Source organism: Delphinus delphis, chromosome 3, assembly GCF_949987515.2.
Source record: "Delphinus delphis chromosome 3, mDelDel1.2, whole genome shotgun sequence".
Lineage (NCBI taxonomy): Eukaryota > Metazoa > Chordata > Mammalia > Artiodactyla > Delphinidae > Delphinus > Delphinus delphis.
Genome location: NC_082685.1, coordinates 22,511,742 through 22,536,839, shown reverse-complemented (window position 1 = coordinate 22,536,839; position 25,098 = coordinate 22,511,742). Strand labels below are relative to the sequence as shown.

At 51.6% G+C, this 25,098-nt stretch overlaps 1 protein-coding gene across 2 annotated transcripts; it reads left to right on the top strand.

Annotated features, from left to right (window-relative positions):
- The first annotated feature begins 1,785 nt into the window (after window positions 1-1,785).
- On the top strand, window positions 1,786-24,787 carry HRH2 (histamine receptor H2). Of its 2 annotated transcripts, none has more exons than XM_060006782.1 (2): window positions 1,786-2,861; window positions 22,019-24,787. In XM_060006782.1, the coding sequence occupies exons 1-2, from the start codon at window positions 1,786-1,788 to the stop codon at window positions 22,209-22,211; spliced, it is 1,269 nt and encodes a 422-aa protein (XP_059862765.1). In that variant the 3' UTR covers window positions 22,212-24,787. The 2 variants fall into 2 exon arrangements, with proteins under 2 accessions (XP_059862765.1, XP_059862766.1); XM_060006783.1 differs by lacking the exon at window positions 22,019-24,787 and adding an exon at window positions 3,959-3,995.
- Window positions 24,788-25,098: the final 311 nt, after the last annotated feature.

Below are 25,098 nucleotides of genomic sequence, written 5' to 3'. Positions count from 1 at the left end.
GCTTGTTTCTGAGAGGGGTTCCGCTGTCAGCCTGATTTTCTGCACACTTCCGGATCCCAGGAGATTGCCTGCTCTCTGGAAAACCAGGATCAGCTTGAGATAAAGGGTCCAGGAATCAATCAGGGCCTTAGCTTGTTTTGCATCAATTGGAATCATAGAATATCACCAGTAGGAAGGACTTTAATCTGAGATTTAACCAAGAAGTATTGCACGTGCAGCCATCCTGTTGAAGTGATGTTTGCCGTGAGACAGGAGGTAAGAAGGAAGGAGGAAGGAAGGAACTAGAAACAACAGGAATACCTGTGATAGAGTGATGATAAATAAAGCACAGCCAGCCATCCTGGGGACTGTTATGCAGCCATTAGAGTGAGCTCTGTACCAGCTGACCTGGAAAGTGAGGTTTAGAGAGATGTTAAGAGCGGGTGTGGAGAGGGGCTGCAGTTGGCAGACTACGACAGCAGGCTAGATCTGGTCCTCTTCCTGGTTCTGTGCAGCCCATGATCTGAGAATAGCATTTACATTTTTAGCTGGGAAATTGTTTTAAAGAGTTTGAGAAAAAAAATTCAAAGAAGAAGAATATTTTGCAACACGTGAAAATGATGTAAAATTCAAATTTCAGTGTCCATAGTAAAGTCTTCTTGGAGCACAGCCATGATCACTCATCTGCACATTGTCTGTGGAGGTGCTTTCACACTAAACAAGAATTCAGTAATTGCAGCAGAGACCTTGAAGAATGCAAACAGAAAATATTCGCCACCTGGCCCTTTCCTGAAAAAGTCTTTTGGCGCCGCATTTAGAGTACGGTGACATTTTGTAAAACGAGAGTGTGGAACACTGTTTTCGGCGCTTTATCGGAGTAAATGTATTACATTTGCTTATTTTTTCATTCATTTTATCATTTATTCATCATAGGCTTAATGCCTACTGGTGGGGCCAGGTACTGGGAACTAGCAGTGAACAAGCAGATACAGCCCCTGTTTTCATGGAGCTTAGAGTCTGTGTCTAGATCTTTCTTTCTCTAGTATAAACAACCCTAGCCCCTCCAACCGTATCTCACATGATGACTTGGTGGTCCAGCCCCTTGCATCCTGTCTCCCATCCTCCTCCCGCTATGTATCTTGATTGCTTCTGTCCCTTCTCAGGAGTGGTGCCGGACTGGTCCCATGCCTCCTGGCGTCTAGAAGGGAGGTCAAGGTCTAGAAGGGTTCGTCTTGAATCAGGTCACACTCTCGGTCTGGTTTCAACATGCTCAACACTCAATCTTTGCATTTCTAGCTCACGCTCTCCAGTGGACTCCAGAGGGAGAGGCAACAGTGCTAGACCCCCGTCATGTGGATGGGAGCAGCCACCCGCTATGGAGAAGGCTGCAGCCATGTCTCCACATGATGCCTCCCCAATAAAACCAAAGCCACCTCCAGACTCATGCCCCAGTGCGTCAGTCTCTATGCAAAACCTGGAGAGTGGAGATCTGTTCAGTCCCAGGAGGAAGCCGGCTCTGCCACGGGGTCATTTGAGGACTGGGGTTTGAACCAGGAACCTCGCTTCAAGGACTAGCTTTCCCTCATCTTCCTTCATGCTCATGCCCAACACCTCCTAAGAGACAGCTTTACTTACCTCTAGAAAAACAGCACTGGATCGGTCATTGCAGCCTCTCCACATTTGTACACTTCTCTTGGCTCTGTTGGGCAGCTTGGAGCCCAGTGGTGGACATAATTGACCCTTTGGGGAGCTGGAAGAGAAGCAGCCAGGGGCCGGAGGCAGGGGAAGGAGTCATAGGGTCCCAGGATGGCGTCCAATGGCACGACCTCTTCCTTTTGTCTGGACCCTGCTGCGTTGAAGATCACCGTCAGCGTGGTCCTCACCCTCTTCATCCTCATCACCATCGCCGGCAATGTAGTCGTCTGCCTGGCGGTGGGCTTGAACCGCCGGCTCCGCAGTCTGACCAACTGCTTCATCGTGTCCTTGGCCATCACTGACCTACTCCTCGGCCTCCTGGTGCTGCCCTTCTCTGCCTTCCACCAGCTGTCCTGCAGGTGGAGCTTCGGCAAGGTCTTCTGCAATATCTATACCAGCCTAGATGTCATGCTCTGCACGGCCTCCATCCTCAACCTCTTCATGATCAGCCTCGACCGGTACTGCGCCGTCACAGATCCCCTGCGCTACCCCATGCTGGTCACCCCTGTCCGCGTCACCATCTCCCTGGTCCTAATTTGGGTCATCTCCATCACCCTATCCTTCCTGTCTATCCACCTGGGGTGGAACAGCAGGACTGAGACCAGCAGTGCCAATCACACCATCCCAAAGTGCAAAGTCCAGGTCAACTTGGTGTATGGCCTAGTGGACGGGCTGGTCACCTTCTACCTGCCTCTGCTGGTCATGTGCATCACCTACTACCGCATCTTCAAGATCGCGTGGGATCAGGCCAAGAGGATCCATAACGTCGGCTCCTGGAGGGCAGCCACCATCAGGGAACACAAAGCCACAGTGACCCTGGCAGCCGTGATGGGGGCCTTCATCATCTGCTGGTTCCCCTACTTCACCGTCTTTGTTTACCGTGGGCTGAAAGGGGATAATGCCATCAACGAGACCTTCGAAGCCGTGGTTCTGTGGCTGGGCTATGCCAACTCAGCCCTGAACCCCATCCTGTACGCTGCTCTGAATAGAGACTTCCGCACAGCATACCAGCAGCTCTTCTGCTGCAGCCCCACCGACCACGGCACCCACAGAACTTCTCTGAAGTCCAACAGCTCTCAGCTGACGAGGATTCCAAGCCAAGGACCCAGGTGGCAGGAAGAGAGGCCCCTGAGGCTCCAGGTGTGGAGTGGGACAGAGGTCACGGCCCCCCAGGGAGCCACAGACAGGTAACTGCCCCGGCAGCTTGTGTGTGGGGCGGGGCACAGGGACGGGGTCCCACTCATGGTAACAGCTGTTCCCGAGGTGCTGCTTTGGATGTTATGTGCTGGGAATTCTTCGTGAGCACTTGGCAAACCTCGTGTTATTCCATCCTCCCAAACACCCGCTGAGGTAGAACTTTTTACCTCCATTTTTAAAAGGAGTAAGTCAAATCGCAGAGAACTTGGCCAGGGCCACACAGCTGGGATCTGGATAGAGCTCCCCTGACTCAGAACTGGTGGACCTTTTTTCTAGCTACCTTGTCCTTAAAATCAGGAGTCCTAAGTTTGAGGTCCAACTCGGCCACTTAGTTAATGGTCATAAGTGTTCACCTAAATCTGCCAGGACGGCCCTCAAATGGCCATGGAATAATGCTGCTGCCTGGGGGTTAAATCAGAGACCCCACTCAGCCCACCGTCACTGAGCACCTTTTATGCGTCAGCTCTTACTTTGGGGGTGCTCAAGTGGAAGGAGAAAGAGGACTGGCCAAGGTGGGAAGGCAAAGCCTTGAAAGCCAGGCTTGGACATTGTACTGTAGGTCTCAGGGGAAGATGGAAGGATTAGAAGCAAGCATGGGTATAACCCAAGCATCTCTCTACTTTGGAAAGAGGGCTCTGGTTGTCCCCTAAGACATGGATCAGAAGAATGAGATGGGGACAGCAGTGAAGGGGGGATGTGGTACTGGTCCATGAGAGAGAAGAGAACAGAGCAAAATCTAGGAGGCTGTTAAAACATAGTCTTGTAGACCATTGGATGTCTGGGATGCAGGAGATGCAAGAGAGAGGATGCCCCAGGACTCCACCCCCGAGAGGTACCCAGGCTGAAAAGATAAACAGGATTAGAATGACATTGAGATCAATTCACTGCTGACAAAACCCATGCAAGGTATTAAGGGGTACCTCACCAAAGACCTGAGTGGCCTGAGGAAGCTCACACATGGAGAGAAGGTTTATAGGTCTGAGCAAGGTCTATCTAGCTGTCGAGAGGAATAAATGAAAGGATGCTGGTAGAACATCTGACACATACAAATGCTCAATAAATGTCGCTTTCCTTTGTCTTCCCACAGACCATGCCTTTGCCCCCCAGAATGCTGGTCTGTGTGACCGACTCATCCATCCATCCATTCATTCATTCATTCACAAACATTTGTCAACTTCCTATCACATGCCAGGAACAGTGCTGAGCGCCAGGGATGTAGAAGTGACATTGTGGCATCTGTTTTGATGGACAGGTATGGCTAGTCAACTGTACAGCCTCGGTCTCAGCTCTGTGGCTTGAGCAAGTCTCTGCCCCTCTTGGGCCTCAGTTTCCTCATCTTGTAGAATGTGGGGTCTGTCCTCAAGCAGCCTGCCCAGAGCCACCTGAAGCACACATGTGCTAAGGGGCACCAACAGGCTCTATGACCCCCGGTAGGATACTTGTCCTCTCTCGACCTTTGAGCATCAGACTTGAGAAAAGCTTGCATGGACTCTGCACACTCACACCCTCTGGGTGCTGGTCCCTGTGGAGCATTGTGGGGATGAAACTGCCCAACTGGACCCCTCGGCCTTGTGTCCCTCTGGTCCTTGTAGGAACCAGGTGTGGAGGGTCCCGCCATAGACTTTGGTCCCGGGCCCTCCACCCGTCCACTGCTATCCTTATGGAGCAAGCTTCATTGCTCCTGCAACCAGCCTCCTCCAGGCCTCCCTGCCTCTAGACTCTCCCTCTCAAATCCATCCTCCAAGCCACCTAAAGGCATCTCTCCAAAATGCAGACAGGAAGGCTTCCACGTCTGGCCTTGATAGATAAGATGACCCTGTCCTCCCACACTGCCTCATTCAGGAAGCAGACTCTGGTACAAAGCAAATTTAGTTCACAAAACAAACAAAGGACAAAGCACGGGGTGTGGACTCTAGAGAAGGCTGTTGACACTGTTCATTCTGGTTGCCATCCCACTTCCCACTGCTCTTACCTGTGGGACCCGGGTTAATAGGCTGCCTCTACCCCCGATCCTTAGGGAGCCACGCAGCAGGCACTCACCAGCAATGGCCAGGCCTCACTGAACACCCACTAGGTACCAGTTTTAGGTTTGCCACTATTTCTATGTATTAATCTTCCTGTGACGGCATCTCATCCCCACCCCTGTACCAGGTGCCAGGGCACAAAGGGAAATAAAGCCAGCCCCCATCTCATGCCACCGCCTGTCTGGCTGAGGAACAGACTGGCCACGGTTCAGAGCAGCACGTGCCCAGGCTTGATACCCAGTGTGCAGGGCAGCCAGAGGAGGCAGCACCTGGCCCAAAGAGCCCATCCCCGGGAGCAGACCTCTGAGCTGAGCCTCCAATGTGGAGGGGAAAGACCCGTTCCTCCAGGGTGGCACGCTGGGGCAGGGAGTGTCCACCTCCTCTTCTGATCATCACAGCCACCCTGGCCACCAAGGCCAGCTGAGAGGCCGTGCCTGCCTGGGTCACACACAGCAGCCGCGGAGCAGAGGGGTCTGGCAGAGAAGGCTGGGGAACCAGCTGAAGGGCCTTATACTATGGTTGGGGGCATGGGGATCCAGGAAGCCAGGAACAGCCCGAGTTTGATTTTCCAGTAGAGGCTGCCAGGGCGACTGGGGACTTGGGTGGCCCTCCATAAGGTTGGCTTCCAGCTTCCCTGATGACCAATAGTGTGTCCTTCCTGCTTCCCGTCTGGGAACAAAACCCAGCATTGGCCTGACAGAGAGCCCTTATCCCCGCCAAGGGGCCAGGTGTCTGCCCTTGGTTGGTGATGGCGGAGGTTGCAGGGGATTCGGGCGGGGGGGCGGCACAGTCGCGCAAGGGGAGACTCCAAGAGACAGTGGCTGAGCTGTCTGGTCCTCCCTGCCCTGAGGCCAGCCAGCAGTCATCTCCCCAGCAGGATGCTCTGTCTGCCCCTTCCTGATCCCATTGTCCACCCTTACCCTGCCCCTCGTCACCTCTACCCTTCTCTGATCCCAGCTCCCCAACCTCACCCCTTCTGCTCCACCGACCCTGCTCAGTAACCCCCACTGCTTCTACTGAATACAGGCCTGCATTCGTTTCCAAGGTGGGGCTGCTGTAACAAATGACGGCGAACTTGGTGACTGGAAGCGAGACAGATTTCTTTTCTTACAGTTTGGGAGATCAAGATGTTGGTAGGGCTGGTTCCTTCTGGAGGCTTCAGAGGAGAATCCATCTCCTTGCCTTTTCTGGCTTCTGGGGGCCACCCGCCCTCCTTGGCTTATGGCCCCTTGCTCACATCACGCTGACCTCTCGCCTCCATTGTCACATCGCCTTCCCCTCTTCGGTAGCCAAATCTCCCTCTGCCTCCTTCTTTTAATAAGGGCACTTGTGATTCCATTTAGGGCCCACTGGGATAATCCCGGATGACCTCCCCATCCCAAAGTCCTTAACTTAATCACATCTGCAAAGTCCTTTTTGCCATATAAGATGACTTTCTCAGGTTCCAGCGATGAGGATGTAGACGTCTGGGGTCCACGTTCAGCTACCACAAGTCCCAGCTCCCCAGCTTAGCACTGGAGACCCTTCATGATTTGGCCCCTGACCACCTCCCGACACCATCCCCAGGCCCACACCCACCCTCCAGCCCCTTCTGCCCCCACCGAAACAAACCACTGAGAGTTCATTCATTCGCAAGCACTCACCGAGAATTTGCCACATGCCAGCACTGTTGGGGGTGTAGCAGTGAGCCATGCAGAGGCCCTCTTCCCAGAGGTTCTCAAAACGTGGGCCCCCAGCCAGCAGCAGTCTTCTGGGAGCAAAGTAGCTGACGTCGGGCCACACAGCCTCATCCGTCCGTGGCAGAGCTAGGATTCCAGCCCAAGCCCGTCTGACCCCAAAGCCAGGCTCTTTCCGCGAGGAAGTGCTGAATGGACATGAATTTAGCCCAGGCTCTGAGTGCTACTTCCATAGACAGCAGATGGGGAAACTAAGGCCCAGGAAGGCAAGTGACCTGAGGCCCAGAGCAAGCTGGGGTTGGGGCAGGGAGTAGACCCTGTACCTCTGGACCCCTGCCCAGGGCTCTTGGGTCTTTCCCCATACACTCCCTTGCCCTGCGTTATCTCCCCAGGCAGGGAGATAAGACTCCTGGGCACCAGCTGTCTCTCTCCGGGGTTGGGGGGGGGGGCAGGCTGGTACTTCCTCCTCTCTGCAGAGGCCCTGTGCTTGCGGCTGTCACCCTCCCAGGGGCTGGAGTTTGAGCTCAGGAAGAAGAGGCACAAAGGGAGGCCAGGAGCCACAGGTGCCCCCCGACTGCCAGCTCTCTCCCCTCACAGGCCTCTTGCCAGCATTGCCAGGGCCCGCCCTCCTTCTGCTGCCAGTGAGACAGCATTTCGTCCAGCTGGGAATGGGCCTCTGCTCTGCCCTTCTGGTGCTCTTGGACTATGATACAGAGCTCTCATCCTGACCAACAAGGCCCTGCCCTGACCGACGCTTTCCGCTGCCCTAACTCCTCCTCTGGGCCCCTCGGTCCTGTCCCCAGGCCACGCTTAGTCCCATCCCACGCACCCTCCTCTCAGCCCAAGGCAGTCTTCTTACCCGTCTTGGGACAGCCTCTCTGTTCTGTGTCTGCTCCCCAAGACCGCAAGCTCCCTGAGGGCAGGCTCACATCTCTGTTGGTCCCTGTCTAACACCTAGCACAGTACCTGGCACAGGACGCCCAGTAATATTTGCTGAATGAATAAGTGAATGAACGAATGCATGAATATCTCATTCTAGGTCCCCAAGAGCCCTGAGAAGTGATTAGTACCACCAGTCGTTTTAGAGATCAGGGAACCAAGTCTCGAAATGCCAAGTTCCAGGAACACAGTGGGAACTCAGAAATTCCTGGTTCCCTTTTCTAACTTTGACATCACTGTGGGCCTCCCGCCAAGTAGTGGTGTCAGCAGCGGGCCTCACAGAGGGATCCACCGGCCGCTGTAAATCATAGGGTCTGCGGGTGGAAAGACTCACACCCCTCACCCTGCCTCCCAGGAAAGATGAAGGGATCCCGGAATTGGGGTAGGAATCCAGACTTCAGACAACCTGGAAGCGGTCCATGGCGTCTCCACGCCATGTCCCCATTTGGCCAGAGTCTGGGGGCTGGGGAAGGGCGGAAGTGGCTTTATCTTCTGCTCAAAGTCTAGTCTGGTCTGGTAGAGGAGGCCGCAATTCCCTTAGCAGTAAAAAGGTTACATGACTGATGTACACACACTTCTTAAGAAGGAGGGGGCTTTGCTCAGAAAGGAAGTTTTGCATAATTTACCCTTTCAAGAGCCCAGACTTGTTTATTTGTATCATTTGGGTCCTGAAATAGTCTTAACATTTTGGCACATTGATTCCAGCATCTCTTAAGGGGCCTTTCTGAGCACTCTTTGCAGAGGCGCCCAGAGCAGCTGGTCCCCCTCCCTTCTCCCCCACCCCCACCCCCAGCCCCCGCCCTACCCCCAGCTAAGGGGCCTGGCTGTCCCCTGCACACTGGCATCCTGCTGGCTGCTGCTTTGTCACCTCTGCCTGGCTTGGTCACACCACAAGTCTCCTGGGGTGTCTTCCTGCCTCCGTGTGGAAGTTAGGGAGCCCGGTATGAGCCCTGGTCCCCCGCTAGTTAGGGGTTGGGTGATGTTAGACAAGTCATTGACAGTGTGAGCTGAAGTTTCCTTACCTATAAAACTATGATAATTATCAGACCTACTTTGCAGAATTGTGAGAATAAAATGGAGTCAGGGATACAGGCACTTAGCACAGTTCCTGGCCGGTGGCAGGTGCTTTAACAGACCGAACAGACATGAATTCTCCTTCTTTGCCATCCGTCTCTTTCTCTTTTTCTTTCTTTACATTTTGTCTCTTTTCTGTCATTTTCTATCTTTCTTTTCTATAACAGTTTTATTGAGATATACTTCACATGCTATACGATTCACTCATTTCAAGTGTACAGTTCACCGGTTTTTGGTCTGTTCACAGAGTTGTGCAACCATCACCAGAGTCAATTTTGGAACATTTTCATCACCCCAAAGAAACCCTGTAGCCTTCAGCTCTCCACCTCCCGATCCCTGCATTCCCCAGACAACCACAAATCTACTTTCTATCTCTATAGGTGTGCCTATTCTGGACATTTCAGATAATCCGTGTGCTTTTTTTTTTTTTTTTGGTATGCGGACCTCTCACTGCTGTGGCCTCTCCCGCTGCGGAGCACAGGCTCCGGACGCACAGGCTCAGCGGCCATGGCTCACGGGCCCAGCCGCTCCGCGGCATGTGGGATCCTCCCGGACCGGAGCACGAACCCGTGTCCCCTGCATCGGCAGGCGGACTCTCAACCACTGCGCCACCAGGGAAGCCCCAATCCGTGTGCTTTCTTGCCTGGTTGTTTCATTTAGCATAATGCTGTTGAGGTTCTTTCTTTCTTTTCTGTCTGTTCTTCCTTCCTTTCCTTTTTCCGTTCTGTTTTGTGTTTTCTTTCCCTCCCTTCCCCCATTCCCTTCTGTGTCCATGGTCCCATTTCTCCTTCACCGAGGGCTTGGGCTTTATGGCAGCTCTTGGCAGTTGGTAGGCCCTTGGGGAGGGGGCCGGGAGGCTGCATCCTGGACCCACAGGTGGCCCACGTTCCTACCTCCCGCCTGGGTGGGCTCGGAAAGGCCGTTCTCAGGCCTGCGGGGCCTGCACTTCTACACAGCTGCGGGCAGAACAGCGGGATGCAACAAGGTATTAACCCTTTTCATCTTCTGTCTCTCCAGAGAGTTTGGGGAGTGAGACCCCCTTCCCAGCCCTGGAGAGGAAATCATGGGAAGAGCAGAGGGAGAGGAGGTGGGAAGCCTTTTACAACCTCAAAAGTCAAGGAGAATAAATCGTGGCCCCCCCAGGAGTCACTCGAAAGGTAGAGAACCCCTCCTTTACCTCCCTGGTGATTGTGCCTTTGAAGAGAGCTGGAGGCCCCGCCAGTGCCCCGCCAGCCTCCCTCCCTCCCTGGCTTTGCACAGACCCCTGCCCCAGCCCTTTCCCCACCTTCCCTGCTGGGTCCTTGTGCCGAAGATCTGACAGGACTGCTATGGAGCTGCCTTTCCAGGGGCTGTGAAGGGGAGGGAAGGGGAACCATGCCTGAGGGGGCGCTGCTAGTAGCTTTGTACCCATGAGAAAAAGGTGAACACTCTAGGTGAACAAATTAAGAGAAAGCCCTTTCTGCAGGGGACCCAGCCCCAGGCCACACAGCTTGGCAAGCAGAAAGAGGTCTGGATTTCAGCCCCCATGCTCTTGTGCAGAGAACAACCTGCGCAACTACAGGGAGGCCCTGCAGACTTTCCAGACCCCTGGGAGACAGCAGGGTGGAGGGCGGGGCTCTGCGAGCCTCTTCTGCAAAGGGCCACATAGTAAATAAGTTAGCTTTGCGGCGCCTATGTTCTCCATCACCACCACTCAACCCTGGTGGTACGGCGCAAAAGCAGCCCCAGACGATACTTAAGTGAATGGGGGTGGCTGCCTTCCAATAAAACTTTATTTATGGGCACCCAAATTGGAGTTCCATATCATTTTCACCAGTCACAAAATGTTATTCTTCTATGCACCTTTTTTTTCAACCATTTCAACAAAATAGGTGGTGGGCTGAGTTTGGCCCACAGGCTATCGTCTGCCAACCGCTGGTGTAGGGGAAAGGAAAGGGTGCCAATTCCAGCCCCAGCACTTGCTGGCTCCTTGACTTTAGGCAGGTGGCTTGCCCTCTCTGAGCCTCAGCCTGCTCATCTGCAAAATAGGGATAAAAATACCTCCCTGTGAGGACTGTGATGAGCCTTAGCACCGATTTGTGCAAAGCTCCCAACACAGGGTAGATGCTTGTAAGGGGTAATTTTTCTTTCTTCCTTTCTTTTCCCTTTATTTCTTCCTGCCCCCCTCCCTCCTTCCCTCCCTCTCTTCCTTCCTTCCTTCCTTCCTTCCTTCCTTCCTCCCTTCCTTCCTTCCTTCCTTCCTTCCGTCCTGTGGCCCCTCTGTAAAGGAGCAGCTGAAAAGTCCGTGGCAGGCTCTGTGGACTTGTGTCTCAGCTGTACCACTGAATCGCTCAGTTTGGACCCTGACCCTGAGCCTCGTGTCCCTCCTCTGAAAATGGGGGGCTTAGATCCAACTCAGGGGACCATTCCAACACTAATTATACATAAATGCTTAACAAGAGAGAGAAGTTATGCCAAAGCCCCAACTGTGTTTGTGTCAAAAATCTTCTGGCGAGGGCGAGGGGGAACCTGTTTCTCATACTAATGAATCACCCTGAGTATGCAGGCAAATTCAGTAAAACATACCTTGTCGCAACCTGAGCTTTGAGTGCAGGGGTCACAGGCAGGTAGGGATGCAGACTGGGTACAGGACAGAGCTCCTAGAGAGACCCAGCCTGGCAGACAGGGGACTGGGGTTTCTCACTGCCTCTGCCACTGACAGGCTGTACGGCCTTTAGAAGATCACATCCCTCTCTGAGCCCCAGTTTCCTCATCTGTCAAAGAGAGCTAAGGCTTCCAGCAGATGACACTGCTCTTAAAGAAACAGCAGTAAGTCACAGGGCTCTCTGTTTTAGGGTGATGCTGTGTTCATTAAACCTACAGCAGCTGTTTGAGGTAGTGTCAGGGGACGGGGACAGGGTGTGCCTGAGACCCAATGGGTATTTTAGGGTGTCCTTTTTTTAAAAAAAATAAATTTATTTTATTTATTTTTATTTTTGGCCGCCTTGGATCTTCGTTGCGGTGCGCGGGCTTCTCATCGCAGTGGCTTCTCTTATTGTGGAGCACGGCACGCGGGCTTCGGTAGTTGTGGCGCACGGGCTTAGTTGCTCCGCGGCATGTGGGATCTGCCTGGGTCAGGGCTCGAACCCGTGTCCCCTGCATTGGCAGGCAGATTCTCAACCACTGCGCCACCAGGGAAGCCCTAGGTTGTCCTTTTAATGCAAGGCTGAATAAATCTTTGTGTCTTCTTCTCCCAGCCTGAGGCTCCCTTGAGAAGTGAGGACCATTCCCTCCCTGCCCATCTCTGGGCAGGGAGGTGGGGGGCAGGGGAGTTTGTCCCAGTTCCCAAAAGTGGCATGTGGCTCTGCTTGTCCACATCTGATCGTGCAGAAGGCTGCAGCTTGCAGGGAGGGCCACAGGCTTTGGGACTCACGGGCAGGTGGACGAGACTCAGGCCTTCCTCATTCCAGGACTGAGCACACGCCAATGTCACCCAGGGTCAGACGCTCTGGGTGGGCAGCAGGGCATTCCCCAGCACCCAGAGGATTGGAGGGAACTTCCCTTTTCCACACTGACTTGGGAAACACAGAATATTTATAAATACTTCATCATCATTGAAATGGAACGCTGACAGTCAAAGAGAAACTCCATTCCTGTTGCCATCTCACACAAGCCCTGAAGCCACGCTCTGTACTCCCTTTCTGTCGCTCATGAGAGATGTGGTCCTGATATCATGGCAACAAGAGGATCCACGTGTGGAGATCCTAAGCAGGTCTCTGCGTTAGGGGCTGCCGAGTCTCTCTGATTCATTCACTCAGTCATTCTTTAGTGCCCCTTCCCCGTAGGGTGTGTGTGTGGGGGCGGTAAAGGGGGTGACTAATGGATCTATGAGATGAGCTGTTAGGGTACAAACATGTGGGATAAGTGCTGGGACCTGGCAGGTATGGGAACCAAGAGGGCCGCGGGGTGGCCCAGGAATCGGGCAAAGCCTCCTGGAAGGGGTGATGGCTCAGCTGACTCCTGAGGGACAAGCGGGAGTTTCCTAAGCTGAAGGGCAGAGGTTAGAGGTGCCGTCCTAGGCAGAGGAGGCTGGAAGTGGGGGAGGAAAGGAGGGACGGGGAGGGGAGAGAGGGACCGGGGACTCACAGACGATGGGAAGGCGACTGATGGGCAGGTACTTCCTTTTCTGAAACTTTGTCCCCATCTGAAAAGTAGGACTGATCATCCCAGCCCCTCCCTCCCAGGGCTGGGAAAAGGACCAAGGGCGTTAATGCTTGGCTTGGGAGGGAAGCTTAGAGCAGAGCGCGGAGTCCGCTCAGGTGTGAGAGTCTTTGCTTCATTCTGCTGCGGATGCCCACAGGCCACCACTTCATGGATGGTGGAGAAACGTACATTTTCCAGGTCAGGGGCTCTCAGGCACTTCCAGCTGTAAACACGGTGACTTTGGAAGTTGAACCCAGTCAATCCAAGAGTCTCTCCACTGCCCCCTCCTTCCCTCCAGGGCAAGCTAAGTTCCCGGAGGCTGTCTGGCCCCCATGGCTTCCTTCTCCATCCATGGTGCCCATGCCATGCCTGGGCCCTGGGGACACAGCTGGCCTGCTCCTGGCCTTACCTGGATTGCTGAGGAAGAGCCACACCCTCCCAAGGGCCTCGGCCTCTGCTACAGGCCCCCAGGAATCGCCCAGCAGGCAGGCCCCAAGGCCCAGCCACAAGCTAGGGCTCACTGTAGGTCTGGGAGATTTTAGGGGCCTCTTGTGCCCCATGTGAGAGCAGAGGACCTGGGGTACAGAGCTCCGTGAAGCCTCCTCATGGCCATGTCTGCAGGCCCACCCCCCTTGTCCTAGGAAGTAGGACACAAGCCCCTCTACTTTCAGACCCTCACCTCACCTCCAATGAGCATTCTGACCCCCAAAGGAGAGGCTGGGGGCGGGGCCCACTCTAGCAGCTAACTCATCCTCCTGCCCCAGCTTCCTCTCTGGGTGGTGGGGAACTGCTCTCACAGGCTCCTGAAAGTCAAATGCCCTTGAACTCTCTCACCGTTGTTTCTGCTTCTGTTCTGAGTCACTGCCTGAATGGCGGGGCGTGTGTGTGTGTGGCACTGGCAATGGGGACAAGCCCACTACATCTCAAATTAGTATCCTCTTCTACCCCGCCAGCGACACACCACACACCTGACACACTGGCCCACGTTCAACACCTAACTAGCCGGTGATGGTGACTAGTAACCACCACTGCCCTGGGAATGGTTGAGCCTGGGAGAGTCAGACTGCCTGATTGCCCTTGGGCACGTTACCTCTCCTGCCTCCATTTCTTCATCTGTAAGTGGGGATGTTACTAGAGAATAGATATACAGGCCCGAGAACAGTGTCGTCCACAGCAGCTCACTGGCAGGCATGGGGCTCCATGAGGAGCCTCGAGACTGACTAAAATGCTCCCCTGTTGTTGTATTTTGCCCTTGTCTCGGCGTTATTTTTGCTCTTATAAGCAGTCCTGTGATGAACATCTCCATGCAGAGAACATTCTGTTTCTTTCAGATTATTTCCCCAGAAACTGAATTTCTGGAACCAGAATTACTGGTGAAAGGAGAGGGATATTTGAGGCCTTTTGTTACACTTTGCTTAATTGTTTTCTAGACTGGCTGTACGGGGGCCCACCAGCCACCTCTGAAGGCATTACTTACTGGACACCACTCAGGGGGAGGGTCCTAGAAGGGTTGTGAGGGGGACTGACTAGGGCAGAGGTATAGCTGGCAAGGAGAAGGGGTCTCTGGCATTTAAGGATGGACAGAGGGGCAGGGAAGAGGGAGAAGAAGGGGCTAAGGAGGAACCATCAGAGAGGTGAGCCCACGTCCAGGGCCTGAGCCGTTCAGAGACTACAGAGCAAATAAGTCTTCAGTCAAAAGAACTGGCATAGTGATGCCAGGAGCTGAGCCCAGGATGCAGCGCCCGACCCACCTGGATGACCTTGGGCAAATGGCAGCCTCTCTGAGCCTCAATTTCCCATCTATGAAATGGGCGTGACCTTTCGCCTGCCTCAGAGGGGTGGGATGGAGTGAGTGAGAGGACATGACTTTGAGAGTTGCCTTGGGCACTGTGGGTTCTTTTTCCATGAGCACCCACTGGTGTGAGTGGGCAGGGTTTTGGGGGTTTCCTTCGGTTTTAAAAAACTTTCCAGAGTTTCAGGGAGAGGATTGGGCAAGCCAGCCAGTCTCAAATAGATGTTACTTAGGGTTGAAGCAGCCGGGCAGGGTAAACACAAGATGTCCCTTGGGACTGGGGAGATCTGAGCATGGCCCAGAGTCCACCTGCACTGGACGGGGAGGGGAGGTGGGGGCAGGGAATCTCCAGCTTTGCAGGTGGACCAAGCTGGGCTCTTTCAGTTCTCCACCACTTATTTGCTGTGCAAGTGAACTAAAGTTCTTTGGGCTCAGACTTCCTCATCTGTTGGAGATAAGAATATCGTAACTCTATCATACGTATCACGTGGATATTGTGAGAGTTCAACGTTAAGTGCCTGACCCATGATCACTCTCAACATTTTATTATTTTGCCGTCTCAGTCGTCAGCAAAAAGTGGGTGACACGGAGGCAAAGGAAGGGTTGAGTGGAAGTAGGCCGCGCCACACCTTCACTTCTCCTTCAAGCAGCAAGCCCAGCGTGCTATAACAATGCCCAACACTCCTCACCGGCTGTGTGTCCTCGGGCAAGTTTCCTAACCTCTCTGTGCCTTAGTTTCCTCCTCCATCAAATAGGGGGACTAATAGTACCTAGCCCTTGAGGTCGAGCTAATATTTACAAAACGCCCAGAACCAGGCCTGGCGTGCAGCAGGAGCCCAGTGTATGGTGGCTGTCGTTTGGCTGGTCTTAGGGCTCAGAGCATAGGCTTTGGACCTAGCAGACGTGGCACAGAGCCCTGTTCCTCCATGCACTGGTGTGACCTTGGTCAGGCAGGTCACTTAATCCCACGAAGAGCCAGTTCCCTCAACTGTAAAGAAGTGGGTGGTGGGGCCCCCAAGGTACCCCAAACACACAGTAAGCACTCAACGTGACTATTGACTGAGGGCCAGACCCATGCCCTGAGGCCTTGGCTCTCCCAGTGGTGGGTGCATGCTTCTCCCACCTTATCTGTCATGAAAATGAACACTGTTTTTGCAAAACTCCTGCAGGAAGCCTTTGCCCAGCTTGAAGGACAGAAAGAGAGCTCCACCTATGGACTTGGCCCTGGGCGCCCATCATCCTGCCCTGGCCCTCCACCCTTCAAAGCAGACGCTGACACAGGCAAACCCTCTGTGTTTACTTCCGGAAAAGTATGAGAAGGCCCTGAAAAAAATCATTTCTTTCATGAGCGGAAGGCTGAAGTTCGGTCATTTCGGCCAAATACTGGGAAGTACTGGTTTGTGGTAGAAAACAAAGTTATTTGAAGATAACACTCATATGAGTGGGCTCTGGGTAACTTGGCATCCTGAAATTTCCACCTCATAGCTTATTTTAGGACAATGAGAAATTAGGTCTGCCTGGAGAAGAGGGTCACCCCTGATTTTGGCAAAAGTGTAAGACAAGGGAACAGACACTTGGTGGGCTGTGGCTGGCTCCCAGGGCACTAGAGGGCCATTTCCCCTTTCTAAGCTCTCCCACTTCCCTTTCCTCAAAAAGGAGAGGGGACTTTGCACTGACCCAGTTCCCAAGATATACGTGAAACTACCCTTCTGGTTGTGGCAGTTCCCCCAGATGCTTGGGTGCAGGATAAGCAAGGGTCTGGGTTCAGGGAGCAGCCCAGCCTACAACACGCAGTCCCTCAAGGGCCAGTTCTTGGTGACCCTCAGGGAAAAGCAGCTAATGGCTGTACCTGTCTTGGGAAACAAAAGAGGAGGGAGAAAGGGAGAATCTTCTGGAATTTCTAAACCTTTCTCTTCTCCCATCACTTCTCCTGGCTTCTACAGCACTTCCCCTGGGATTATGCTCATTTTACAGACGAGGAGATGGGCTTCGACAGGGAGGTGGAGTTGTCTGAGATCCGACAGCAGGGGAGTGAGGAAGCCTCAAACTGAATGCATGACTCCTGCTTCTAAATCACACATTTTGTCCCAATCCTCCCAACGCAGGGCTGGTGCTCAGCAGGTATTTGCTGAAATGGTCACCATGCCTCACTGTCTGTCCCAAGGTCCTGGCTCACAGTGCTCTTCTGGGCTGGTAGGAGTGGGAAGGTAGATATAGAAATAAAGCCAGCATGAGACACCACACAGAGTGGGGTAAGGGCTGCCCCACAGCCCAGGGAAGTGCTTTTGCTTCTGCTGATCTGTGAACTTGGGAAGTCAGAAAATGGGAGAATCACTATCGAAAATGAGATTGGCTGGCTTTTTCATTCATTAGTTCACACACACGATTGAGCACCTCCTATAAACTTGGACAGTGGGGTAGATGACGAAAGATCCAACACCTGCCTTTAGTCTGGGAGATAGGTAAATTGATGGTTAACCCAAGGAGGTAAGTGTCTCAGCAGAGGGGCTGTAGGAGCCAGGAGGGAATCAGTAATCCTGGGAAACCTCAGAGACAGCTTCCCAGAGGAGGTGATGCCTGAACAGAACCTTGAAACACTTCAAAGTGCACAGCAAAGAAGGTAAAGGAATTGCAAGCAATGGGGATGACATGTGTATAGGTGCAAGTACAAGACAGAGCAATGTGCGCATGCGGTGGTTCTGTGTGATAATTTGTACTATAAGCCGTAGATGGTAATGGAAAAGGTCACTGACAGTCATTATCTGTAGTCCTTACAATAGTCCTGTGAGCTTGATATTATTAACATATTTCACAGATGAGGAGACCGAGGTTCAGAGCGAGACTGAGCAAAAGGCTTCTCACTGAAACTGGGTCCTGACCCCTGGTGGCTGAACATATTATAGCACCCTCATGTGAAAAGATATTCAAAGAACATTTATTTGAGAATGCTACTAGGACACTATTAACTGTCAGTTGCAGAAACCCAGTTAAAAGAGGCTGGGATTGGTGGAGGTAGGGAATTAGCTTATAGAACTGAAGAAATCAAGAGTAGCTTCAAGTTGGATTCAGGAGCTCAAATGTCATCACAACTTTGTCTTTCTCCAGCTTTCAACTCAGTTTCACCCTGTGTTGCCTTCATTTTGAGTTAGAGTCTCCCCATGGGGCCACCAGGAGCTCCAAGCTTACATCTTACCATCTTAGTAGCCCCAATGGAAAATATTTCCCTTTCCTCCCGTTCCAACAGAAAGTTTTAGGCTTAAGTTTCATTGGCTGGATGGGGTCCTGTCTTTACCTCTGTACCCAAACCTGGAGCCAATGCAATGAATAAGGTAAATCTCACCTCATCCACATGGGCAAAGAGTAGGGAAGTTTGGATTCCAAAGAAGAATCAAGGTGTTATTACCAAGAGAAGGGGAATTGATGATGGGAAGGTAAAAATAAGATGTTTACCATAAGCACTTGGCAGACAACCTATTATGTGCTCTCCTAGAACCCCAGTTACACCTCCGAGTCTCAAGTGTCAGAGCTCAGGGCAAAGATGGGCGATAAGGGAGTCCAGGAATATTAAACGTACAAGTATCTCTAGATGTGTGTGATGTAATAAAGTCTACACAGTGTGGGGCTCCAGCTTAGTGTCTCATCCCAACTTATATTTGGCATGGATGGCAAGCTAAGTAAAGGAGGAAGGGCTCCACACCACTAGACATTATTAAGTTAAATGTGCATGGTAAACAAATTTAATAAGAGGATGGAAATTCCATACGGTAAGGAGGAAAGAGAAGGAGAAAAAAGGCAGTTTAAAACAAAGCAAAAAAAAAAAAAGACAGGAAATTTTAGAAAAGATGGGACAAATGTAGAACACAAAATCACATTGAAGAAATTAGTCAAAATATATCAGTAATCACAGGACATGTAAATGGAATAACCTGGGCCAATTAAAAAAAAATGGAGATTGCCAGATTTGATTTTTTTTAAACCCAGACAAATACTTTTACAAGAGATAGACTTAAGGAAACAAAAAAGTTGAAAGCATAAGGAAGGAAAAATAAGATATACTAGGCAAAACTAACCAAAAGAAATCTGAGTAGCTATATTAATATCAGACAAAGTGAACTGTAAGCAAAAAGTATTACTAAAGATAAAGACCATCTTTTGAAAAAAGATTCAATTCACTAGAAGGATAAGAATTCTAAACTTGTATGTACCAAATAAACCAGCTGCAAAAAGTAAAACTGACAAAGTAACATTGACAAAACCACAAAGAGAAATTAATCATTAACATCATAAGCAAACAATATTAAGACTAAAAGGGAGATATTATTATAGATTTTGCAGCGATTAAGAAAGATGATAAGAACATTGTGGTCAATTTTATGCCCCAAACAAGGGAAAATTCAGATACAGTGCACGAATTCCTAGCAACAGAACTTACCAAAACTGACTTGGGAAGAAATAGAAAACCCGAATGGTCCTATAAACATTAAAAAATAAAGAAAGTGGGCTTCCCTGGTGGCGCAGTGCTTGAGACTCTGCCTGCCGATGCAGGGGACACGGGTTCGTGACCCGGTCCGGGAAGATCCCACATGCCGTGTAGCGGCTGGGCCCGTGAGCCATGGCCGCTGAGCCTGCGCTTCCGGAGGCTGTGCTCTGCAACGGGAGAGGCCACAACAGTGAGAGGCCCGTGTACCGCAAAAAAAAAATAAAGAAAGAAAGAAAGTGAATGAAACACCAGTAGTACTTGGTTTTGCTAAGGAGTTCTACCAAACACTCAAGGAAAAGATCGTTCCAGTCCTGCTCAAACTCTTCAGAGAAGAGAAAAAGGGAAACTCTCCTGTTTATTTGATGAGGCCAGTAGAGTGTAGATTCAAAAACAAGTATGAGAAGGGAGAAGATAAAAATGAGAAACAACCCAGATGTCCACCAGCAGGTGAATGGATAAATAAATTGGAGTATCTTCCCATAATGGAATACTTTATGACTGTGAAAATGAACTACAGGTTCACGCATTGACAGAGTTTAATCTCAGAAGTATAATGTTGAACAACAACTAAAAAAAGGAAGCTGCAGAAAAGAATCCTAAAACATGATTCCATTTCTATAAAAGTAAAATCCTGGCAGAACAACACAGTATATTATTCAGGAGTACATACATATTTGCTGAAACAAATCAGGGGCTGGTAAATTCTATTTCTTAACCTGAGAGGTGGTTACACTTGTATTCACTTTAATATTCTTTAATATTTTAAGCCACACACATGTGTTTTTTATATAGCCTCTTTGATGTATTTCATTTAAAAATATTTTTTGACACAATCTCCACGTAGCAAAAAGATATGTCTGAGTAGTGGAGTTATTTGAGATGCTTACTTTCTTCTTTTTGTTAGTCTCTATGTTCTGAATTTTTTACTATGAACATGCGATACTTACATAATAATATTATTTTAAATGATTTTACAGCCTTTTAGAAGGGAGGTAATTTCCTAGCCTAGAGCTAGCTTGTCTTGGATCATTTCAATCTAATCTACGTGAAAGTCACCTTATCACACTTCAGGCTCCATCTGGAATGTTAATCCAAGGGTAGATACCTGCCTACTTGGTCAAATATGTACACTGCTGGCACGGAGAAGAACCGGAGCCTCTGAAGTGCAGGGGTGTGACCTGGAGGTCCAGGTGAGGGCAGGTGTTCTGGGGACGGTGGGGCTGGCCAAACCCATGAGAGAGCTTGGGCCATGCGAGGCCTCCAGTACTGGCTAAGCCAGAACATACCATGCATCCAGGGAAGCTGGGGTGTTGGCTGTGGGTGTTGGCTGTGTCCTTGTTCACAAAGCCTTTACAAAAGCAGGGATCCAGATCTATACTCCCCTCCGATGGACTCTAAGGGGAAGCACGATGCTTTGCTCTCTCTCCATGTGGAAGAGAGTGAGTTTGATTCCTCTGGGGGCCAGAATACCTTAACAGATGAGGGCTAGAGCTGAGGCCAGGCACGAGTTTCACGGGACATCCGGAGGACCCGCAGTGAGTGTCAGGACCAAGCAAGGGCTAGCTTCCAGCCTGAAACTGGATGAAGAAAACTACTGCTCCAGCCAAGGCAGGGAAGCAAGAAACGAAGTAGCAGCCATTGCCTTAGACAGAGCTCAAGCCAGATTTTGTCCTGCCCTGGAGCTGCAGAGACCCCAGGCAAAACGTCTAGGGACACCAAGCAATGCTTAGCTTCTCCTGCACTGGGGCCAAGCATGAGACAGGGTGGGCCAGGACTTGCAAGGACACTCCTCAAACCACAGTTGCTTGCAAATCCCCTTCCCTGTGCAGCCCATAGTCCTCTCCCAACTGCATAATTTACACTTAAGTCTCTACACCACCTGACTGTTTTCACTGAAATATATTTATAAGACTTTATATCATCACCATAAATGGAAATGCAGTATCACTTGTGGAAAACAGAAAGTACTTGTGATCATAGAAACAATGACACAAAACAATGCCACCCAAGTTTGGCCAGATCCCATTGCCTGATTAAAGCTCTGAGCTTGCCCCCACTCCGGGTTATAAAGGGACACCTGCGTGTTGAGTACTAAAAACACAGGCCCTCCACACTGAGGCTTTTTCTCTTGACCTCAGAAGGCTTGAAATAAAAACGATGAAGGAATTCTTACTCACTGAAAGTATCGGAAGGAAAAAGCAGGTCAGCTGTCCACATCTTAGCAGGCAACAGGCCAAAGGAATTTTGTATACCCAGATGTGGGGGAAGTCTTCATCTTTCTGAAAATGTATGTCAAATACTTTGTTAAAAACTTTCCTCCCAAGTGTTTGGCTAACTTACGTTCAGTGACCTTCAATCAGCTTGACTCAATGGACATAACTGAGGACCTACTATGTGCCGGCAGCCACTTAGTAGGGGTTTGAAAGGCAAGCGCCTTGCCTTCAGGGACCACACATTCTAATGGAGAGACAGACACATTCACAACTGATTTTAATGCAAGGCTGAATAAATCTTTGTGTCTTCTTCTCCCAGCCTTCCCCCAACTCATGCAAAACATGATGTAGGTGTTCAGGAATCATTTTATTCAGACACAGAAATAGCAAACATTCACTGGGCTCCTACCATGAGCCAGGCAATGTGTGGGATACTTTTAAACATATTTTGTAACACTTAATCCTTTCAAGAATTGGAAAGGTGGTTATTTTTACCTTCACTTAAGGTTCAGAGAGGTTAAGTAACTTGACCAAGGGTACACAGCATGTTAGAAGCTGATTTGGGGTTTGAAAGCAAGTCTCCTGAATGCTCCCCATTGTGGGTTGAGGGAACAAGTCCCTGTTTCACGTGGGAGGTTCCCTGCCCCATACCACCCCACCATTCCCAGCTCCCGGCTTAGAAGAAGCAAAGGCCAGAGGCAAGGTCTGGCCCAACTGGCCTTGCTCAGTGGTCACCTCAGCCCTAACCTATGCTTGTGTCTCCCCAGGAAGCCAGCGATGTCCTGCACCCTGTGCTCCAGCAATCTTCTGAGCTGCTGCAAGAGCCTGTGGGTGCTTAGGTTCCTCCAGAGACACGTGGGAGGCCCCTTGGAGGAGCAGCCGGGAGAGCCACTGTCTGAGGAGCTGCTAAGGACACTGGCCCAGGAATCGGTGAGGATGCTGCCCTCCGAGGCTGTCTAGACCCAGCCCCAGAACGCTGAACATCCTGCTTCTGGTCACCAAAATTTGACTCCTGGAGCCACTAAGGACCCAGCAGCCACCCCCCAACCACCGAGGACACACCCTAGCCTGAGTCTGGGGACTCCCAGAGCACATGGTGGGTGCTGGGGTCCTCTGGCCTAGGATGGAGCAGACTGCTCTGTGCTCAGACTCCCCTGGGTCTGGGTCTGCTGAATCCCATGGGTTCAAGGCTCAGGTTGGTGCTGGCCCTGAGTCACGGGCAGAGACGGTGGGACTTTCGGGGATGTGCACACAGGTGCGTACACAGAGGCGTATGTGCTGACACACGCCTGCCCTCTGAGCACGGCAGAGGGTTGTTGCCACGAAGTATTGGCCTCTCACTCCCTCGTGGGTTCTGCAGGATGAAGGGAGGGAAGGGAAGGGAAAGGAAGGCCATTAGCCTTTAATGAACACCTACTGTGTGCCGAGTACGTCACCCGCCTGAGCTCACGTCATCCTCGTTACATGTGGCAGGGATGGTCGACCTGTCTTTACAGGAATGCAAAATGAGGCTCAGAGAAGTAAGGGGCCACTCAGCTAGAAAGTGTGCCTGGCACATAGGAGGCACTTGAGAATAGTTGCTAAAGGAAGGAAGGAACAAACAGACGAACAGACAAATGGGAGGATGGGTAGAAGCCCATGCTCTTGACACAACACTACACTGCCTCTCAGAAGAGGCCACGATATTTCCTTGACTCAGCAGACCCTCCTGCTAGCGAGGCTCAGACCCGGAGCCTGGGGGGGTCCCTTCATGCTGCAGTTCTGACCCTCTCTGGTGCTTTCTATCAACAAGGAGTGGCATGGAACAGGCTTGCTGGGGCAAGTGTGAGGGGCCACAGGGAGGGACAGGGAGAGGTGGGGTGGTGAGGACATGACAGGCAGGGGTGGGGAAGTTGGCCCCGCTGCACCCTCTGCTGGATGCGGGACCGTAGGTGTGGCGGCGGACACCTTGGAGCAGCTCTTTTCTCCTCTGTCTTAGGGGCTACGCTCTCCTTTCCTATTTTCAGGGTTGTTGAAGACACCCAAAGAGGTGAAGGAGGTGGCAGCCCCAGAGAGATGAGGGTGTTGCTGGGCTCTCCTCGCTGACCGCTGCCCCTCCCTGAGCCCCCTCTTCCCTTGGTTCCAAGAACCCCTGTTGTGGTCCCCCTTCCCCATCCACCCCTGCCTTTTCAGTCCCTCTTTCAGCCCACCGTTCTCTCCCCAGCCACCACATGTGCTGTTCCCCAAGGCTCAGTCCCGAGTCTTCTCCTCTCACTGCGATTTCTCGCCCTCTGTGGCCTCGTCTCCACCCACTGAAGGTACCAAGAGACTTACCTCTAAGGAGATTACTCACACATGTGTACCTGGAGCCCAGGCTCCTTCTGGGAGCCTTTGACTAACTTTCAACCTCACCGTGAGCATGTCCACAGCTGCACCTTGACCGTCTCCCTGCACCGCTCCTCTCCCAGGGTCCCCCTTCTTGGACAGAAGCCCTGCCATGGGCTCCAAAGGTCAATCTTGGCATCAACTTTCTCCTGGCTCCGCGTGGTCCATCCTCTTGTATCCTAGCTCCCGCTTGTATCCACCATTTACCTGGTTCTCTCCACCTGCCCTGTCATCACTCAGTCCCACTGCCATCCCCTCCATCAGGACAATTGAAACAGCTTCCCGTATTCCCCACTGGCCTCCCCCAAGCCCACCGTCCACCCCACGGCCACACTGGGCTGTGCAAAATGCAAACCCATACAGAAAAACATCTTTCCCACAGCCCTCAGGCCCCGCGTGGTGGGGCCTTCCAGCCTCCTGTTGCCCCACACTCCCTTCCATCTCTTCATCCCAACCCTAGCGGCCTTCTGCGTTGGGTTTCTTTATCTCACGGCTCCTCCAGCTACCAGGACACACACAGAGCTGTTTCCATGACTTGAAAAGCTCCTCTTGCCCTTTCAGCCACAGGATCTCAGCCAAAACATCACTTCTTGAGGGAGTCTTCTTTGACCCTCCCTATTGGGTCAGTCCTCCCACCCGTACCCACAGAACTGTCCTTGGAAGCCATGGGCATGGTTGTCACTTACAGTCATCTGTGTGGTTCCCTGACCCCTGTCCGTCTCCCCTACTCAGGAGGTCATGAGTCCTGCCTATTTCTGTTGACCCTTGTATGTCTAGCCCTTAGAAGACTGTTTGGCCTATATAAGGCACTATTTGCCCCAGTGGCCCCCAGAGATGCTCAGTCTCTTGGCTGGATTCCTTCTGGAAACCCCAGAATCCCCTTCTTGGAAATTTCCCCAGGAGTCTGAGACAGGTGAATCTCTAAGTCATGGCCAAGTCGATGGAGCACAAGACTGGTCTGGCTGATCACAGACTCAGCTGGTCAGGGCCAAGGTCAATGTGCTCACATGCCACTTGCCACTGCAGGTCTGGCTGTAGCCGCCCCTGCCCTCCTGGGGGCCTCCTGGAGCCCCTGATGGCTGCAGAAGTGGGGCGCATGCTCCCTAGAGGAGAAGCATCTGTGGTGGGCCCTCAAATCCATGTTTTGTGTTACCATCGTGTTCCAATAAAGCTATCACAACAGATGCTGCCTTGCAGTTTTATTTTTTCACTTCCTGGTGAGGAAATACTCCCCAAACTTCATCATATGGTGTGTCTTGATTTAGAAAAAGAATTATCATAAAATGTTGGGGTAAAGGCCAACTGGGAAATTGCCTTAAAAGGTAAAAGAGTTTTCAGGTAATTAGGTCTCACCTTGAAATGCCCTGTTAGAAATGAGGGGCGGGCTGATCAGAAGGGTCAGATCTTCTTCCTGCTCACCTAGTGAGCCAGGTACATGGTCGGCACTCAGTAAGTGTTTGTGGAATGGAATATTTCAGAAATT

Excerpts from the sequence above, each read along its gene's own strand:
- HRH2 (XM_060006782.1), top strand. The coding sequence starts at position 1,786 with ATGGCGTCCAATGGCACGACCTCTTCCTTTTGTCTGGACCCTGCTGCG. Across the intron at positions 2,862-22,018 it reads CCCCAGGGAGCCACAGACAG|GAAGCCAGCGATGTCCTGCA; the intron begins GTAACTGCCCCG and ends GTGTCTCCCCAG.